The 18,235-nt window shown below is 41.7% G+C and overlaps 2 protein-coding genes across 5 annotated transcripts in view; one reads left to right on the forward strand and one right to left on the reverse strand.

Moving 5' to 3' along the window:
* Positions 1–10,615, forward strand: part of LRRC19 (leucine rich repeat containing 19) — a 12,382-nt gene extending 1,767 nt beyond the window's left edge. Inside the window, exons 2-5 of the mRNA XM_025206963.1 lie at positions 3,093–3,185; positions 4,627–5,137; positions 5,396–5,596; positions 8,736–10,615. Coding sequence (XP_025062748.1) covers positions 3,093–3,185; positions 4,627–5,137; positions 5,396–5,596; positions 8,736–9,067 — 1,137 coding nt within the window. The 3' untranslated portion in view covers positions 9,068–10,615. The remainder of the gene's footprint in view (positions 1–3,092; positions 3,186–4,626; positions 5,138–5,395; positions 5,597–8,735) is intronic.
* The window catches only part of IFT74 (intraflagellar transport 74), an 82,681-nt gene that overhangs the window by 44,128 nt on the left and 20,318 nt on the right, over positions 1–18,235 (reverse strand). For all 4 annotated transcript variants that reach the window (XM_025206961.1, XM_025206960.1, XM_006026077.3 and 1 more), the window contains 4 exons: positions 17,282–17,380; positions 17,022–17,082; positions 15,578–15,637; positions 10,626–10,687 (listed from right to left, as the gene is read on the reverse strand). In XM_025206961.1, coding sequence (XP_025062746.1) covers positions 10,626–10,687; positions 15,578–15,637; positions 17,022–17,082; positions 17,282–17,380 — 282 coding nt within the window. The remainder of the gene's footprint in view (positions 1–10,625; positions 10,688–15,577; positions 15,638–17,021; positions 17,083–17,281; positions 17,381–18,235) is intronic.

An 18,235-nucleotide genomic window follows, 5' to 3' on the forward strand; every position in this document is an offset into this window, starting at 1 on the left:
ACGCCTGCCCCCACATCCTAGGGCAGCCCCTCAATCCCCTCCAGCCTGCTGGATGCCCAACCCCTTGGTTAGCCCCCTCCATCCTGACTTACCAGATATCAGGCAGCCACTTTGAATCAATTTAATCTTCCCCTAATGACCCCGGATGTCTGTACTTAGCCCTAATTAAGAGCTGCCTGTTAACTTCAGATATGTTGTAGTTGGCTGCAGTAGTAACTGCACAATCTTTTGAGAATGTGTTTTTCAAGCAGGTAGACAGATTTTTGAAAAACAGCAAAGATATGTAATGTACATGGATCAGTATATGCAAATCCTGACCGCTGGCTTTCTTCATCTTTCCAATGGGAACAGTCTGAGGGAGCAACCAGCTAAGTAAGATTATATCTTGTATCAGAGATATTTAAGTCCTGTTTGAGAACAAAACCTATAAATTAGTTAGCCCAGCCAATCAGGTTTGCCAATGGCTCACTTTGCTATCAAACTGCCTGACTGGTGAAGCCTCTTTGCCCTATATTCATAGTTTCATAGATTCATAGACAGTAGGGCTGGAAGGGACCTCGGAAGATCATCAAGTCCAGCCCCTCGCCCGAAGGGCAGAAAGTCAGCTGGGGTCATAGGATCCCAGCAAGATAAACCTCCAAATTTCTCTTGAAGGCGTTCAGAGTAGGTGCTTGAACCACCTTCAATGGCAGGCTATCCCAGACCTTGGGGGCTCGGACTGTAAAGAAGTTCTTTCTTATGTCCAGCCTGAAACGGTCACGGAGCAGTTTGTGACTGTTCGATCTTGTCATATTCGAGATTCAATCCAGATACCTGAAAGTCTTTTTCTTGCCCCTGTGTTTGGTTGTATTTCTCTATGCAGCACTTCTATTTCTCCCTTATCTACTTGCTAATATTACAATTAGTATGTTATGCTGTGCCTTTCTGGGTAACTTTCCGTTCTAAAATATAAGAAGTCCCATCATACTCAAAGTCTACTTGTCCAGGAGCTAATCTCAGAGCGGCCAGCACAAGATGCTTATAGGTAGTATAAAATCAACAGACAGCAAATTGTGGGATAATCCATCCCAAACATAAGGTGTCATCTTAATTTAAATAAGAAGATATTGTCTTAAACTCTGAAAAAAAAGATTTAATATTCTTTTCAGAATTTTCATTAACAATAACAATTATAATTCTGGTATTATAGTTATGTTTTTCTTTAAAAATCTCAATTTCTTTTTTGAAGCTTACTAAATGATTGGCTTCAACAACTTCCTTTGGGAACAAGTTCAACAATTAAACCACTGTTTTGTTTTTTTTTGGGGGGGGGGGGGGGGGGGGGGATGGGGGGAGGGAAGGGCCGTATTTCCTTCTAGCAGTTTTGAATTTAACCGCCCCTTCTTCTAATGTTATAAGACAGAGAGAAGAAAAGCTCTTCTTCTTTACCACATGGTATTTTTTTTATCATCATACCTCATTCATCCCTTTTTAAGACAGGCAATTCCAGTTTTTTCAAGCTCTTGTTTATAAGAGCTTTTCACTACCCCTAAGCATTCCAGTAGCACTTCTCTGAACCATCTCTGTACTGAACACATTACTCCTGATGAGGCCACACTGTTGATTTATATAAAGGAACTATATATAATACTGTCCATTCACCAAGTCATTCCTTATGCACCCTAATATCCTGTTGTTTTTTTTGACCACAGTCTATCTTTAATCAGGGATGATACATTTCATTTGGAACCTGTAAGCTTTATAAACATAAAAACTTTATAAAAATGTTTCCCTATGTGCATCGCTTAGTATGGATCAACATTAAAACCTGGTTACTCACTAGTTTGGTTAAGACTATGAAGGAACTCACAATCCTCTCTAGTCTTGACTAAGCTGAGTAATTTAAACATTGGACTATGTAAAGATTTTGCTATCTCTCTGCTCATCACCTTTCCAGATAATTTATAGGTACATCTAAATTGGGACTCAGCATGGAATCTTGAAGCACTCCACTGTTAACTTTTGGCCATGAGGGAAACTGACCAGTTAATCATGTTCTTTGATTGTGTGTCCTAACTAGTTTTTGAACCAAGACAAAACTGAAAGTCTCATTCCATTTCTACTTACATTTTAGGGTGGTTTTAGAAGCCTCTTATGAGGAACCCTACTGCAATGCTATCTGAAAGTCTGAATGAAGTCAACTGATTCCATAGCCACTACGGTTGCTGACAGATTGAAAAATATCCAATAGTTTAGTGAGACATGATTTTCCTCTGAAGAATCAATTTTGGTCATATATATAATTACTAAGTAAGATCACTCCTAGTTCCTCCTCTAATCACCATCTGCATTGTGTATGCTACCTTTTCAAGGAGTCACAAAATACTTTTCCAGGTTCAGGTTAAACACTCTAATCCTATTTCTCCATATCTGGTGACTTTTCCTCATTCTTAAGTATTTTTTCCTCTCCTAAGGATCCAAAGAGATGTATGTATCCTGTCATAGTGTTTCCATGTTTTTATATTTACTTTTGCTTTATTTAAAAATCTTTCCAATAAAATAGTGTACGAGACCAGTAGGATCATGTGTTAACTGCAAGTTCCTGAAGACTGTCTTCATTTTAAGATTAACTTATCTGAAAAGCCTCCTGGTTCCCAAAAGATTATGTGTACGTAAGTTCAAAATTTTCCAAACAAAATGAGAAACCATGATTACCTAGTTCCAAAGGCTAGATTCCTCAAGTAGCTGAACAGTGGAAGGTATGACTTAAGAGTATGGGTGGGATGCTATACAGGTAATAAACACCTCCTTACCCTAAGCTGATCACTGCTTACACTGAACCAGTTCATAAAAACTGACTGCTGGGATTTAGGTTTGGCTCAGTTCAATACAAGCTGTAGTTCAATACAAGCTTCTCACCTAATACTATCTTTTTCTCATCTTAGTGCATTTTTAGATTTTGTCAATATTTAAGTTATAGCTAAAATAAATTATTTTATTATAATTCAAGACTTTTTATACAAAATAAACTTCAGCAGTAGGATCTCTTTAAGCCACTAACGTACCAGCTTTAAATTTTGACCTTATCATACAAAACTATTTTTCCTTGCTAGGTTTTGAACATGAAACTTTTTTGGCTCCTGATCTGGACTGGAGCAGTTTTTTCAAATCAAGCCACAACTGTTTGCATTACTACTTCTCAAACAGTAAGTTTTAAAAATATATAAGCTTTAATTTTTGCTAACTTTCTTGAAGAAATGTCCATAGAAATTAGAGGAGATTTTTGGTACAACAAAGAAATAAACTATTTCAATAACACACTGATCTTCAACCAACTAATATATAACCAACATGGGAAAATCAAAATGTGGAATAAAAGATGTGGCTTTCCATAAATTGCACAATTAATCAATGGAAATCTTTGGGAGAGGCATCACGTTGGAATTTACTGTGCTGCACATGTTACATATATTTGTGTCAACTGATGTAAATGGAAATCTTTTGCCTCTTCAGTTAGCATTGAAACAAGCCCTCAAAACTGCAACATCAACCATCACTCAAGCCAAAGGGAGATGACACAGTTCAGCTCATCAAGGCCACTTTTTTTTTTTTAACATAGTAAGAAAACAGTTTGATTTTTACCTCACTCACTTTCCAAAAGATACACAAAAAAGTATATCCACCCTGCAGCCTGCAGTTAGTAGCAGAAGCAAAGTAGTCATGGCAGCACAGGCCTCAGAGCAGGCTGATTTTGTCATAAGCAAAGTAAGCTAGACCATGCTGTGACATTCTGCCATGATCAGACAGCTTCTGACACTTGAGCTAGCTCTGGCATCTCTACATCATATTGCAGACTGAAGTACACACATATGCAAAGAAAAGGGAACCCACCACTCTTAAAAAGAAAAAGTGCGTCTGGGAACTAATTGTATGGAGTATTCAATCATAAACATAGGATTTCAAATATGCATGTTGGTTTCAACCCAGAAAAAGATTTGATGTCCCTTGGTTGTAACACTATTTTTTAACAAGCTATGCCTTTGAAGGTCTGTTTGAAAATCTCTTAAAAGTAAACATGGCATTTGAAACAAAAAATAAAAGCACTTTTCTGCCTTTAGTCCCTTTTCCCACCAGACTTTTCCCAAACTCCAAGTTAAGCTCCTAACTGCCCAAGGTCCTGTAACTCCCCTGGCCAATGCCCAAATTAATTCAGTTATTACATCCTTTGTTCCATTATTTAAGAAAATCATGATCTGGAGGGTCCAAGAGGGCTTTCTTTCTGGAACTTACAGGGCTGGCATACCAATTACAACAAGGGTTTTTTTTTTTACACCAACTTTCCATAGTAGAAAATATTTTGTAGGAATAGACAGAAACATGTGGGACATCAAATCTAGTTCCCTTTGATCACAGAGAGCAATTTAGTATAGCATTCCGTAAAAAATGTAGGTTCTTTAGTAAAAACAAAAAGCAAAAACCCAGAGACTCAAAAAACTACAATGAGCCAAAGAAAGCAAGCAGGGGTACAACCATTGCTTTGGCTCACTATGATAGAAAGGAATTTGTTAAATAAAATTCTAGGAAATAAATCCCCCCACAACTAGTAACTTTTAATGGTCATATTGTTCTTCTCTCTTCCATTAACAGGTCACTTGTACGGAATCTGCAAGGAATTACTCTTCTATCCCTTCAAACATCAGTCAAAATGTCACTCATTTAAATCTTATGAATAATAGAATCACTCTAAATAATCAAACCCAAAAGGCTCTTCAAATATACAGTAACTTGACAGAACTCTACCTAAATGACAATGTCATTACTGTTCTATTTAACAACGTTTTCTGCAATCTGCTAAATCTCAGAATTCTAGACATCAGTCATAATAATATCAGCACAATTCTACCAGGTGCATTTATAGGCCTCAATCAATTATCCAAGCTCAATCTGCAACATAACAAAATATTAGAATTAGATTCGGATGTATTTACACCTCTAAGGAGTCTGACAGTTTTAAATCTGCACGACAACTTGTTGAAATATTTTGACATAAAAGCCTCATTTAAAATGACCACAATTGCCTTAGCTGGAAATCCATGGAACTGTTCCTGTCGCATGCTCATTTTACAGAAATGGTTGAATGTCTCAAATGTGACAGTGGGTGAGTTCTAATGACAGTGGCTCTGACACCATTTTATTACTTCCATTGTAGAGGGCTCCTAGTTGTTGCTTCTCTCCAGTAAAAGTTTTTTCTTGGTTTTACCTAGACTGAATCTTATACAACTTACCCTTGTGTTAGAACATTATTTAATACTATAAATAAAGTTACAGTAAATATGACTTGTCCCTAAAAAAAGTCTTGACTACACCACAGCTGACACTATGCAAATTACTTCTCATCACCTTTTCATACCCACAGAAAATGAAAACGAAACTCTGTGTGCATACCCAGAAGCCTGGAAAAAATCATCTATCAAGACAGCACCTATCCAGACAGCTGGCTGTCAATTAACAGCAACCACTACTCTTTCCACTTCTTCCACTAATCCCAAAAGCATGGTCATTCTGACATCATCTCTGAACTCTACAAGCAAGGTTACAAACAATGCAACACATTCAGGTAATCAATTGATGTTTAACACTTAATTACAGTACCACCCAAAACACTGGTATAGGACATTTCTCCAACAAAAGATCTGGGGACTGCCAGACACCCAGGAAGATTGCATGCATTCTGGTGAATTTCAGATCATAAATAATATTACCAGAAACTCAAAACAGATAAAAATCCCATTATATCTCATTTTTGTGATACTGTAAAAAAAATCACCTAGAAATGAATGATCTGAGATTTCAAAAGGTCTGGAGTTGAGCCAACAATCCAAGAGTACATGCTGAATTGAACCAGTGAGTCTGTTCATAATCAATCCTCTATCTGCAAAACAAGCTTGTTCTTAAAGTTAACTGTCTTTATGAGATGTAAGAAGGCCTGTTATTTAATTTCTTTCGTTACTCCTGGCCTAATGCAAGGACATGAAAATGTTCTCATTCTACTCTACCAGAAATTTCAAAGGGGACTTCCCTCATTTTCTCTAGCCTTGTTGTTCCATCATGTAATTTCCCACCCCCCATACTATTCATCTTAATTTTTACCCATAACTGATTTCATTCAATCAGTCTGTTCTCTTGCCTTACTCCACTGAGAGCAGCTGCTCCTTCTCCCAATTCTGGGCATTTTTACGTGTGTTTTGGGATGCGGCGCCAGGTGCTTTAATTAGCGAGCTGCACTAATTAAAAGTACCCACACGTCACACGTATCAGCGTTCCCATGTGTCCCTGCACTTAAGCTCATTGAACATGTTTCATTTCAAGGTGCCCAACTGCCATTTTTTCAGTGCAGGGACACTGATACATGTGATGCAAAAGGCTGCTGGACTGCATCAATTTCTGTGCTCCAGCAGACTCACTTAATCGAGTCTGCTCCAATGAGCTGGATTTCCAGTATGTCACTGCAGGCTCCCCACACATCTGCAGGAGCCGTCTGAGACCATCTCTGCTGTGCATGCAAACAGCAATACAATTAATGTGTGACTGAAGCACAAGGAAGGCATAGATCAGTCTGGAGACAGCTGTCATGAAATCCCTTTGCCTACAACACATCAAGAACACTAGCCAGATTATGAACTTGCAGGCAGATTGCAAGTAGAGGCTGGTTTACTGTGATTTTAATTATAAAAGAAACATATGTAGAGCAGTGGTTCTCAATCTTTTTTAGACTCAAGGCACGGCGTAGGAAGTGCTAGGTCTTAGTTTTCACTCATTTTTTGACTACAGAAGAAAGCAAAGGAATTCTTCTGTTGCATAACAGATCAGAATGTTTTAACCCTACATATTGATATTTGAACTCTCTGGGAGGGTCCACACGAGCATGCATGTGTGCTTTGTGACACCTCAAAGGCTTTTGAGGTGCTGCAAAATGCACCCTGTGCATGTAATTTGGTTCTCCGTACTGCGTATTTGCAAGGCAGAGCCAAATTTAGATAGCACTGCCCAAAACCAGAGCCTGGCCAGCCGAAGCCATGCTCTAGCTGCCAGCCAGGCTCCACACACTCAGATCGCCACTACTGTAGCCCCAGGAGGCCCCCAGGATCCCACCAGGATCCAGGTAAGGCTGCTGGGGCCAGCCCAGGTGCTGGCCCCAGCCTCCCTTATCCCACCCAGGGCACTTTGCCCAGTGCCAAAGCATGTGTGCAGGGATGTTCCCCAAGGATTAGCCTCTGCTAGTTGTCTCTAGGAAAATACACGAATGTGCTCATCTAGACACTCCCTCTGGATTTCTTACATGAAACGTGTACTCCTAAGTGCTAACACTGCATGGACGATGCATAGGGGGTGCATGTGTACCCTGAATTTGACAGTGCACTCCCTACAAAAAGGTGCCACCAACACTGTTGGTGGCGCCAGGGGAATGAGTGGGGAGCAGGGGGAATCAAAGGGGGGCAAGGGGAATGAGCCTCCTGTTCATTCTTCTATTCTTTTCAGCCTCCTGCTGGTTCTCCTGCTGATCTCCAGCCTCCAGAGGCTGGAGAAGAGCAGGGAAATGAGCAGGGAGCTGGAGACCAGTGGGCAGGGGGAGCTGTCACCCCTGTGGGGACCTGGGACCCTGCAGGCAGGGTAGTCCATGTGCTGTGAGGGGAGCCCCTGCCCTGTGGGGGCAGAGGGCCATTGGCAATGTGGAGGGGGTGCACATGTACTCCCTGAGCATGGTGGTGCACCCCCTCAAAAAAAGGTGCCGCAGCCACTGTCAGTGGTGCCTGTAGGCAGTTGTTGTTTGCCACCCCCCATTGCCAGTGGTGTCTGCAGGAAGTCAGCCATCGCCACTGGCCACCACTGTCACTGCTGGTGGAATCTGTGGGTGCTCGCTGCTCACCACCCCTCTCCCTGCTGCTGACAGTGCCGGCGGCATCTGCGGGAGCTCCACACATACCACCGCTGCACTCCCGCCGCTGCCGTGGCCCACCAGCTGCCAGGGGCACACGCCATTCATGTAACATTGGGTGGCAACCCACAGCACCCTTGAAAGGATCGTAAGACACCCCACACTGTCAGAGCACCATGGTTGAGAATTGATCTAGGGGGATGTGCAAACCAAAACCAAACCAAATGTGATTATCAGGATGCAAATATTCTAGAGTGTAACCATGAAAGCTTCAAGCTGGAAAAATGGACAATAAAGACAAGTATATATCCTGTTGTCCTATACAAGGGATGATCTTTTTAAAAATTATTTAAAAAATGATTATTTTGTTAAATGTGCTCATAATATTGTTGACCTTCTGTCCTGAAAAGAAGTTACTTATTTACAGTTGGATATACAGAACACCTTTACATAAACATTTGGGACCTAGTTCACAAGTTTGGATTGCATAATGCTAGTATTCTATTAAGGCTTGACAAAGAGACTTAAAAAATGTCACTGTCAATTTTTCCCCTATTAGTTCCACCTTTGATTATGGAAAAAATCACATCACAGTTCTGTTGTGCATTACAGATTAATTGTTTTGGCTTGTTATTAATTTAATTTGGTAGTGATGGAGTGATGTTGTAGCTGTAATGGTCCAGGAAATATATGAGGGAGAAGGGCTGACATATTTTATTGGACCAACTACAAGGTTGGGATATACTTAGACAAGCTTTCAAATGCAGTACATTCTTCTTCAGGGCTTAATTAAATCTGATTTTCTTTTGAATTCTTAAAGATTCACCACCTCTTGGCAAAAGCTGGGCCTTTCTGGTGGGTGTCCTTATATTCGTCCTAACCACTACGGTACTAATTTTTACTGCTGTAAAATGCCCAACATGGTACCGTTATTTGATCAGCTACAACCATCGTCGTCTGGAAGAGGATGAACCAGACATGTTTGAAGAGGAGTTTGCAGCTGACATAAGCCATTTTCCACCCATATCAAATGATTACAACCAGGAGGATTCTACAGTAATATTTAAACAAATTCATACATTTGTGCCTGAAGAGGATGGATTTATTGAGGACAAATATATAGATACCAATGAATTAGTTGAAGAGAACTAATGTCTTATATGGTGGATGATAATTGGACTTTCAAAAGCAGATTATGTAGGATCAATCCATTTAAAATCTTGTACATGAAAATTTCTTGTGTGTATTACAGACTGAACCAACAGCTCTCACTCTCTCTCATTTCATCAAATGTGGAGGCACATGTTTTATATAAATCTTAGAGCTAAAAAAAAATCTGGTGATGTGAATGCATTACCACACTGGCAGATATGTGTTATATGTCTGATGCTTGATTCTGAGTATTTGATTATTATGGAAAAATACTAACAGCTAAATTTTATCCTCTGCCTTTCATCAGTAGGTCTTGGAGAACTTATAACAAATATATCATTGGCACTGTTTTACAGATGGAGAAATTGAGGCAACTCAGAGAGTGGTAACTTACCCAAGGTTTCCAAGTCAGTGGCAGATCTGGGACAACTCAGATCTGAGTACCAATTCATTATTTTATCCATTAGCTGAGACTAAAACATTGATTAGACTACCTAGTATTCCTAAACTAAATTTCATTGTTTTTATTTGAGTAGAAAACATGAAGACATCATCCCCTCCCAAATTGTTTAAATGCATCTATATATAATTCAGTGATAAATGACCCTTAGCAGATACCAAATGCTGGATCTTATCCCAGTACTAAGTGGAGCCTTTTTCCCTTAAAATATTATTAAAATGTGAAAACTCTTGCAATAGCATAAAACTGACATAGCTTTAAACAGCTTAAAAAAAGAAAAATCACATTTGTAAATCTACAGCTTAATGAATATTTTCAACATTTTCAAATATTCTTAAAATTGAGTTGGAGTTTAAAAAAACATTTTATCTAAGAATTCATTAATGGGGAATTCTAAAAAAGTATTCTTATTTCTCAAAAGTGATTGTAAATTAAAATACAGAACATATCAGAATGTTCTGCATTTTAACCAGTTTTGATAGAAACTTTTAGGGTCACAAAAATCTTTGAAGTATGTAAAAAAAATAAGACTTCAAATACTCTTTGCCCTAGCCCAGGAGTGGCAAACTCATGTGCTGGATGCTGGCATGAGGCTGTGGGCCAGAACAAGTCTGCAGACCAATTCTGCACACTGCATCCCATGCACGGGGCTGGTCTGGCGTGGCACTGCATGTAGTAGGCGCCCTGGACCAGCTCTATGCACCACATGCAATGTGTTCCGGTTTTGGCCCCACATTCAGCATGTATCAGACCAGTTCCATTTGCCATGTACAGCACATAGGGTTGGTTTGGCACACTGCATGTGGCATGCTGGTCCAGGCTGAGCCCCACAGACAGTACTGCAGGCCATATCTTTAACACCTCTGCCCTAGCCTATCTTCAGACACACTAGATTCATACATCTAAAAAGAGACTTAGCATGAGCTGTGAAAACCAAATGCATGACCAAAGCTCGTGCTGTATTTATAAACCAGTTAGCTGTTATATGTACATTTTGGTGTCTTTGGAACACAAGGAATAATTCACTTCTTAGTTTTCCCAGTTTATGAAGCTAACTGATAATAAAATGTGATTGTTTTTAGATGTTTATACACTTACGCTTGTCTCTCTGTAAAAATGATATCCATGCTCTGAGATTCCTGGTCATTTTGAGTTTTTAACTGTTAAAAGAAAATAGTAACAGACATTAGTACTATATATGCATCCCAGGTAAGAAATGTATTCTAATGAATGAGAAGGTCCAAAGCTCAGAGCAGAGATGGAAAGAGGCAGGGACAGAAATTACACATAAACTGGTATAAATGATCAGAAACTGGTTCAAATCTGTAATAGAGCATCCCTGGGCTGGGCTGTGAAGTCTGCCTATGAAAGAGTGAGTAGAAACAGCAGAGCATGCTTGGTTTATAGTGTCACATTCATGCAGACTCAGAAAAACGAGAAAAATTCAACTGAAAGAACATATCATGTTTGCTGTTGGCTATGCCACAGACCCATTAACACGTACTTGCACTGAACTCATCTGTAGGGCAGAAGATGTCACAGAATGAAATAAACTCAGTAAGACTCAGATATTTTATACAGGTAGACTAGTGTTTAGCATTGCAAACGGCTACCTTTCTGTACCTTCCACAAAAATATTGTGCGTTACATGCAAATAGTGGTAACTTTAAGTTGGGAAGCATATGCCTCTTATCTAAAACACATAAACAATGCCATTGAGCTCTGAGGCTAACTGTTAAAGAACCTATACAGGTTTCCCTCGCCAACCACAGTTTTGCCAACCCCGGTTTTGAGTATCCCCGCTTCAGAGAAGTGGGGGGTACAGTCGGAAAATACCCCCACGGCTCCCCTGGCCCTCCTTGTGCCTCTCACTCCTCTCGCCTCCTCTCCCTGACAGCCTCCACAGCTTTGCTCATGCCCCTGCTCCCCCAGCCCTGCTGGTTTTGCCAACCATGGGAACTTTCAGGAACCTAACCCACATGATTGGTGAAGGAAATCTGTACTAATGACCAAACATGATACACTGAATTAAGGTCAAAACAGTTTGATCAAAAAGTTTAATCAGGCATTAAATAATTCCTGTTCTTTATGTAAAATGTTCCTTCAGGATGCCAATCACAACAGCTTTTCAAAATCAATGTGTGTAAGTTAACATCTGATACAGGGTTTTTTAGGGTTTATTCAAGATCTGGTATGCTATTTTTAGACATCTACTATCTTGGGGAACCTAAGTAAAAAAAAACCAAAACATTAATTCAGTTGACTTAAAAAATACAAGTTTTGTTTCTTTTTTCCCTCCAAAACAAAAGTGTTTAATTTATTGAACTTTCTAAATATTATTAATCTTGTCTCTTGAAAACTGTTATAAAGCAGGTTCTTAAATGTAAGATATTAGAGAGTTGCTCCGTTGTTCTGTAACTAAAGCTTTAATACTCTAAAGCAGGTCTGTCTAAGTGATGGCTGTAAGCCATACCTAGCAGGCCTGTGCGAAGCTTCGGTTGCTGATTTGATTTGGTAGAGATTTGGCTGGATTTGGCAGTCGAATCTCCGAATTGAATCAGGAGGCCCTTTAATCCCTCTGAATCGAATCGGAACCCTCTGAATCAATTCAGAGAGATTTGATGATTCAGACTTAGACACCGCTTTAAATGTTCTTTCTACAAATCTCAAGGTATAAGGAGGCTTGTGAATGCTAAGATGTTGGGGTGGATGGAGCGTCCCACAGGAGCACGGGGGGGTGGGGCAGCGCGCTCGGCAGCGGACCCAGAAGTGTATCAGAAGCACTTTCTGTCCACTTCTAGGTCTACCACAGAGTGCGCAGAGGATCCTCCCTGCCCTGGCGACTAGTGACTCCTGGGTCTCGTGGGGCGCACCGCCGAGCTGGAGGGGCATGGGGGAGTTCCGCCACTGAGCATGCGGGGGACCTCCCGTGCTCTTGTGGGACACTTCATCTGCTCCACCATCTCAGCGTTCACGAGCCACACCTGGTACATACCTCGAGGTACGTAGAAAAAAATTTAAAGCTGTGACTATGGCTGAATTGCTGATTCTCTCAGATATGGATTCGGTCGAATCGGGAAAGTGATCTGAATCAACTAATAGAATCAGTGTCCCCCGACTCGGGCCAAATACGAATCGAATAAGGCCTGTTTCGCACACCCCTAATACCTAGCCCACAAGGGGCCAACACATGTTTGTGAGCAGTTAACATCTGTTTTGAGGGCTCCAGTGGCTGCCTCTCCTGCTGCCACATGGTGGGGGCCTGTGCACCACCTGTGCAGCCTGCAGGGAAGGGGATAGGGATCCACATGCTGCCTATCTGCAACAGTGGCTGTGTGTCACTGGTGCAACTTGTGCAGAGGGTGGGTTCAGGAGGGGGCCTACCCTGCAAAAGACTGCCTGCATAGTGTGTGGCTCAGGGGCTGCACACTGACACTGCTTGTGACCCCCGAGTTGCACAGCCTACTCTAAAGACTGGAAACATTGACTTAAAAGGTACAAGAAGCCTGCTGAAGACATTGAGGCTACTTGTGCATTGAAGGTAAACATATGTATAGGTTTTTGAAGGATTGGGACCTAAATCCACAACTTTTCTGTGACATTTGGCTTATAGTGTCTTGCAGTGGCTGACTGAGGGGGAGAAATAAATCAAACACTGTAAAATAGTTTTAAATTATTCATTTTCTCTTCAAGTATAATTAGGTGAACATATATACTGTTACTTGAAAACAACTTCCTAATGAACATAAGCACCAGTGGCAATGCGTAGGGGTGTACCCCCTGAGAGCAGCAGTATACCCCCTGACTGGCTGTCCTTGCCGCTCAGGAAATGGGCAGGGGAGGCAGGCGGGAGTGCTGGTGCTCCCCAGCACCAGCTGGGGAGTGGGAGTGGCTGTGGATGCCCAACCCCCAGTCAGCGACATTGGCCTTGGGGGGACCCCTCCCCCAGTTGCTGACTGGTTGCTGGGGGGGGTGGGGGTGGGCATGTGCCCCTGTGACTAAGGTGGCACCAGTCGCCCATATAAGTACTTTGGCCATCCAAATGTTTGCCTGGAGTCAATATATACAATAAAGTTAAGCTTCTAATCCTGTTAATTTAAGAGGAATTTAAAACCTAGATGAAGAAAAAAGGGCAAGATTTTTGACCACAGGGGAAAATTATTGGTGTACTTACTGGCTGTTTCTGTCTCACTATTAGTATACAGGCAGTCCTTGATTTGCGACTTTTTGAGTTATGATGAACGGCACTTACAACCTTTATAAATTGGCACCCTGTTTTGAGGTTCCGACATGGGTTTTGACTTTATAATGCTCGATACAGCTGTGTCCAGCTGCTAAGTCTGTTGTGCTGGAAAGGGAGGGGAGAGGGAAGGGGCATGGGGGGGAGCAGATCAATGCCTCTGCGGTGAGGGAGGGGGGGGCAGGGGCTAGGACAGGGAATGAGGCAAACGCTGCCCAGCCAGAGCAGGGAGATGGGGCAAGGGATAGAGTTGCGGCTCGTCCAGAGGGCACGGGGGTGGAGGGGGAAGGGTACAGCTCCTGCCACTGTGCACCACTGGTCTGGGAGCTGCTTGTCTGGAGGCTTATCCGGTGGTTCCCATCGTTGCGCCCGTTGCTCATCCAGGAGGGCATGGGGGTGGGGGGGGTGCCTCTGGATCTGCACGGGGCAGGCGGGACCAGGGCTGCACTGGGCTGTGCTCTGGGTGTGCGGTGGTGGTGCTGGGACTGGAGGCTATGCCCTGCTGCTGCTTGCCCAGCTGGGGCAGGTGCAGGATGGAGCTGCTGCACTGCCTCCAGACGAGCAGTGTGCAGTGGCGGGAGCCGCCACCCCCTCCCTGCGCCCTCCAGACTAGCTGCAGCTCCTGGCTGCGTGAACAGCGGGCGAGCATGGGTGGGGGCCTTCCCCCAGACCAGGGTGGGGCAGGTGGCGGAGCAGGGGCTATGGGGGGGCTGCAGCCACCTGAAAATTCACTGTAGCGCCCCCATAGCCTCCGCTGCCCCCCTGTGCAGCCCCACCTGCCCTGCGCAGATCCAGAGGCACACGCCCCCCCCATGCTCTCCCCGACAAGTGACAGAAGCAGCCAGACGAGCCATCAGACAAGCAGCTCCCAGACTAGCAGCATGTGGTGGCAGGAGCCGCCCTCCTCTCCCTTCGCCCCTTGGATGAGCCACAGATCCATCCCGCGCTGCCCCCGGCCCCAGATGGGCAGTGCTTGCCCCAGCCTCTGCCCTAGCCCCTGCCCCTCCCTCCCTTCCTCACCAGGGGGATGCTGATCTGCCCCTCGCCTCCCTCCTCCCTTGCCACAACAGACTTACCAGCTGCACACAGCCGTATCCAGCAATGTAAAGGAACCAATCCCCCATTTATAACATTGTTCCTATGGGAAAATTGGTTCTGAGTTACAACGATTCTACTTAAGACGCAACAGGTCTTCAGGAACTTATTGTGTTATAAGTCTGAGGACTGCCTGTACTGCTTTAATCTCTGTGCCATTTGTAACATCTTTATATCTCCAGCATAGCTGAAAATCACTGAATCAGTGAAGAACGCTAAGTTTGTGTAAGGAACTATAATAGTACTGTAAGTTTTGTCCTCTTAAATTTGAAAAAGAATCAGTTGGGCCCCAACTTAGTAGTATTTCTAAGAAAATAAAATGTAGTAAAAATATCAGCTCTTTTGAAAAGAAAAGAAGGAAACCCACAAGACTCCTGCGGGCACTGACTTGGGTTAAGGGAGCACTGCTGATGGAAGATAAATGTCTTGTTGTTATTTTAGGGGATTGAATGCATCTTTCAATGCTAAATTTGTTATTTGATAAGTTGTAAAAAGTAAAAAATATATACCAGTTATTTTATAAGTAGCTGAAGAAATAAATAACTTGTGTAGGATCCAGTCTCACAAACAACATAGTTTTACTTACATGACTAACAGATAAGACACTATTTCAAGAAAATTATGTATGTGCAAAAGCAGTGAATATATCATGTCTGTAACATATACTCTTGCATTTTAAAAACCATACTTGCATGCTAAGCATTCAAGTTCTTACCGTATTGTAATCATTCATCACTTCTTCCATATCAGTATTGGTGTTAAGTTTATCCACTAACTGAAACAAGATAGAAGTTAAAACAGTTAAGGCTTGCTCTCCTTTTTAACCACACAACAGAAACACAGAAGAAAAAAGAAAACTCATGAAATACTGTATGAAGATGTAGCAAAAGAAGTGAACAATAGTCTTTTGTTATGATAAACATAAAAATCTGGCTTAGAAACCAAATAAATTACACACAGTATTCATATTTAATAATCACTGCATATCAATGCAAAAAATAATAAATGTAAATATTATGGAAGCAATACTGATTTCTCACATCCAAATGCAACTGCTTCTCATAGAATATATACATATATTCTTTTTTTTCCCCCCTAGTTCTCCTCTCCTCCTTACAAGGCTCAAAGTATTTTCCTCTCTATGACTTTGCTCTTTACTGTGCCAAACAGAAACTAAATCTATTTTTCAATTCCTCCCAAATTTGGAATTAAGAAATTTTTCAGTTTAGACTCTGATTTGCGTAACTTCCTAAATAGCTTAACTGTGGGTATGAAGCATGCCGATCAATCAACTAGCGTTGCAGAACTCATAGGAAACATTGTTTTTAAACAGTGGCAGGCGCCACCACTCTAAAACACACCAGAAACAAGGTGTGGAAGCAGCTACCCCAGAGTAGCTTTGCTACCATCTTTCCAGATTTGGTGCCTGCAGGGTGGGAACTGATGGGGAAGGCTATGCTTCTCAAAGGTACGCTAAGGAGTGCCAGAGAAGTAGTATGGACATATTCGTGAAATTTAAGCAACTTGATGGATTCCTAGTAAGTCACAATATAAATACAATATAACTCCAGGGTATCACTAAAAATGTCTTAATATGAACACATAGAGCAGTGGTTCTCAAACTGTGGGTCGTGACCCGAGATGGTGTCACAGGGGTGGTGGGCTATGGGTTGGGAGTGAGGGGCCATGCTGAGAAAATGGGGTCATGCTGAGGAAAAGTTTGGGAAGCATTGACTTAGAGCAAGAAGTAACATTTTGTAATGTACTAACAATCCATATACTTTACTTGAGGTCACAGGTGAAGTAATCAGAGATGTCACTACATACCTCCATGCTGTGCCTGGGGAAGATTCCATGAAGTACACTCAAACCAAGATGGCAATCATGAGCGTCATAACAAAACTCTCTGAGTGCTAAGTGGAATCACGTGTGAATATAAAATGAGCATTATAGCAAAACAGCGCTAAGTGAAATAGTGTTAAGTGAAGGCTGCCTGTATTTGTTTCTGTTTTAATAACTGAATTACAGTCATTACTAATCAGTAATTTTTTTCAGTGGAGATGCACTGGTGAAAAAGAAACTAAAATCAAAACCAATATATTCAACATACAATCCTAATGGGGAAAACTTTGATATTAAAAAAATGGAGAGTAGCATACCATGTTATAATCTGCAAGTTGACCTTGAAATTCTTTGATTTCACCAGCTAACGCCTCTGCCCTAGATACATGGCAAAACAAAGCAAAACAAAACAGAACACAAAGTTATGAAAGAAAGTCTTCAGTGCAGCAAAACAAAATCAGAAAAGTATCAACTGTTAATTTCTGCAGTTCAGATGGCACTAGTATTCTTGTCCGATATAACAAATAATAAGCAACTGATAAGATATTTAGCTATGCTCTATTAGAACGCGACTCACCTCTTTTCATATGATAGGTAGACAGAATTCTCTTGGTTATACATTTCTATTTCTTTCTGCAGCTTATTAATTTCTGTTGTGAGCTCACTTATTTTGCTTCTGTGGACAGGAAACAAAGTTACTCATATTTAAAACGTACTGTAGGATACATCTTATATTTTATTATATCGACGTCTAAGTATTCATATTTATTCAGTCTCTCTTCCTCTTATGGTATTGGGTGTCTCAAGCTGCTAAAAGGTATAAGATGGGAGGGGAGAAAACAGAGTGATTCTGAGACTTATCCTCTGATTACTATCCCATGCTGCTCATCCATGTGAGCATCAATGATACTGCCAGGGGAACCCTGAACAGAACATGTAAATAGGTAACTCTGGGTGCAAGAGTAAAGGGGACAGGAGCCCAGGTGGTGTTCTCACCACCTTCCAGTCAAGGGTAATAGGGCAGTTCTGATCTTGCATCCAGAGCTAGAAATACATTCTCTGTCTCAGGCATGTCAATTGGATACCCAGAACTGTTCTAGGGTGGCTGCATTGCCTTACTCCTCAGATTTGATGTATGCAAAGCAGGACCTTGTGGTCTGAGTGTACTTCATGGTGTCTCACTCAGCCACAGCATGGAGGCTTCTAGTGACATCTCTGATTACTTAATCTGTGACCTCAATTATAGTATATGGATTGCTAGTATGTTACACCATTACAAATGTTACTTCTTGCTCTAAATTAGTGCTTTCCTAATTTTTCCTCAGCATATTACTAAACAGATGCATTCTGGAGATCAACACATAGCTGTGTAGATGGTGTCAACAGCAGGGCTTTGGCTACTTCGACCAGGAAGTGGTGTTCCAAGAAGGAATACTGGGAAGAGATGGGGGTCTACCTGACAAAGAGGAAAGAGTACCTTTACATATGGGCTTGCTCATTTAGCAAGGAGGGTTTCAAACAAGGTTCAGCA

This window comes from Alligator sinensis, unplaced genomic scaffold (assembly GCF_000455745.1).
Source record: "Alligator sinensis unplaced genomic scaffold, ASM45574v1 scaffold940_1, whole genome shotgun sequence".
In the NCBI taxonomy this organism is placed as follows: Eukaryota; Metazoa; Chordata; order Crocodylia; family Alligatoridae; genus Alligator; species Alligator sinensis.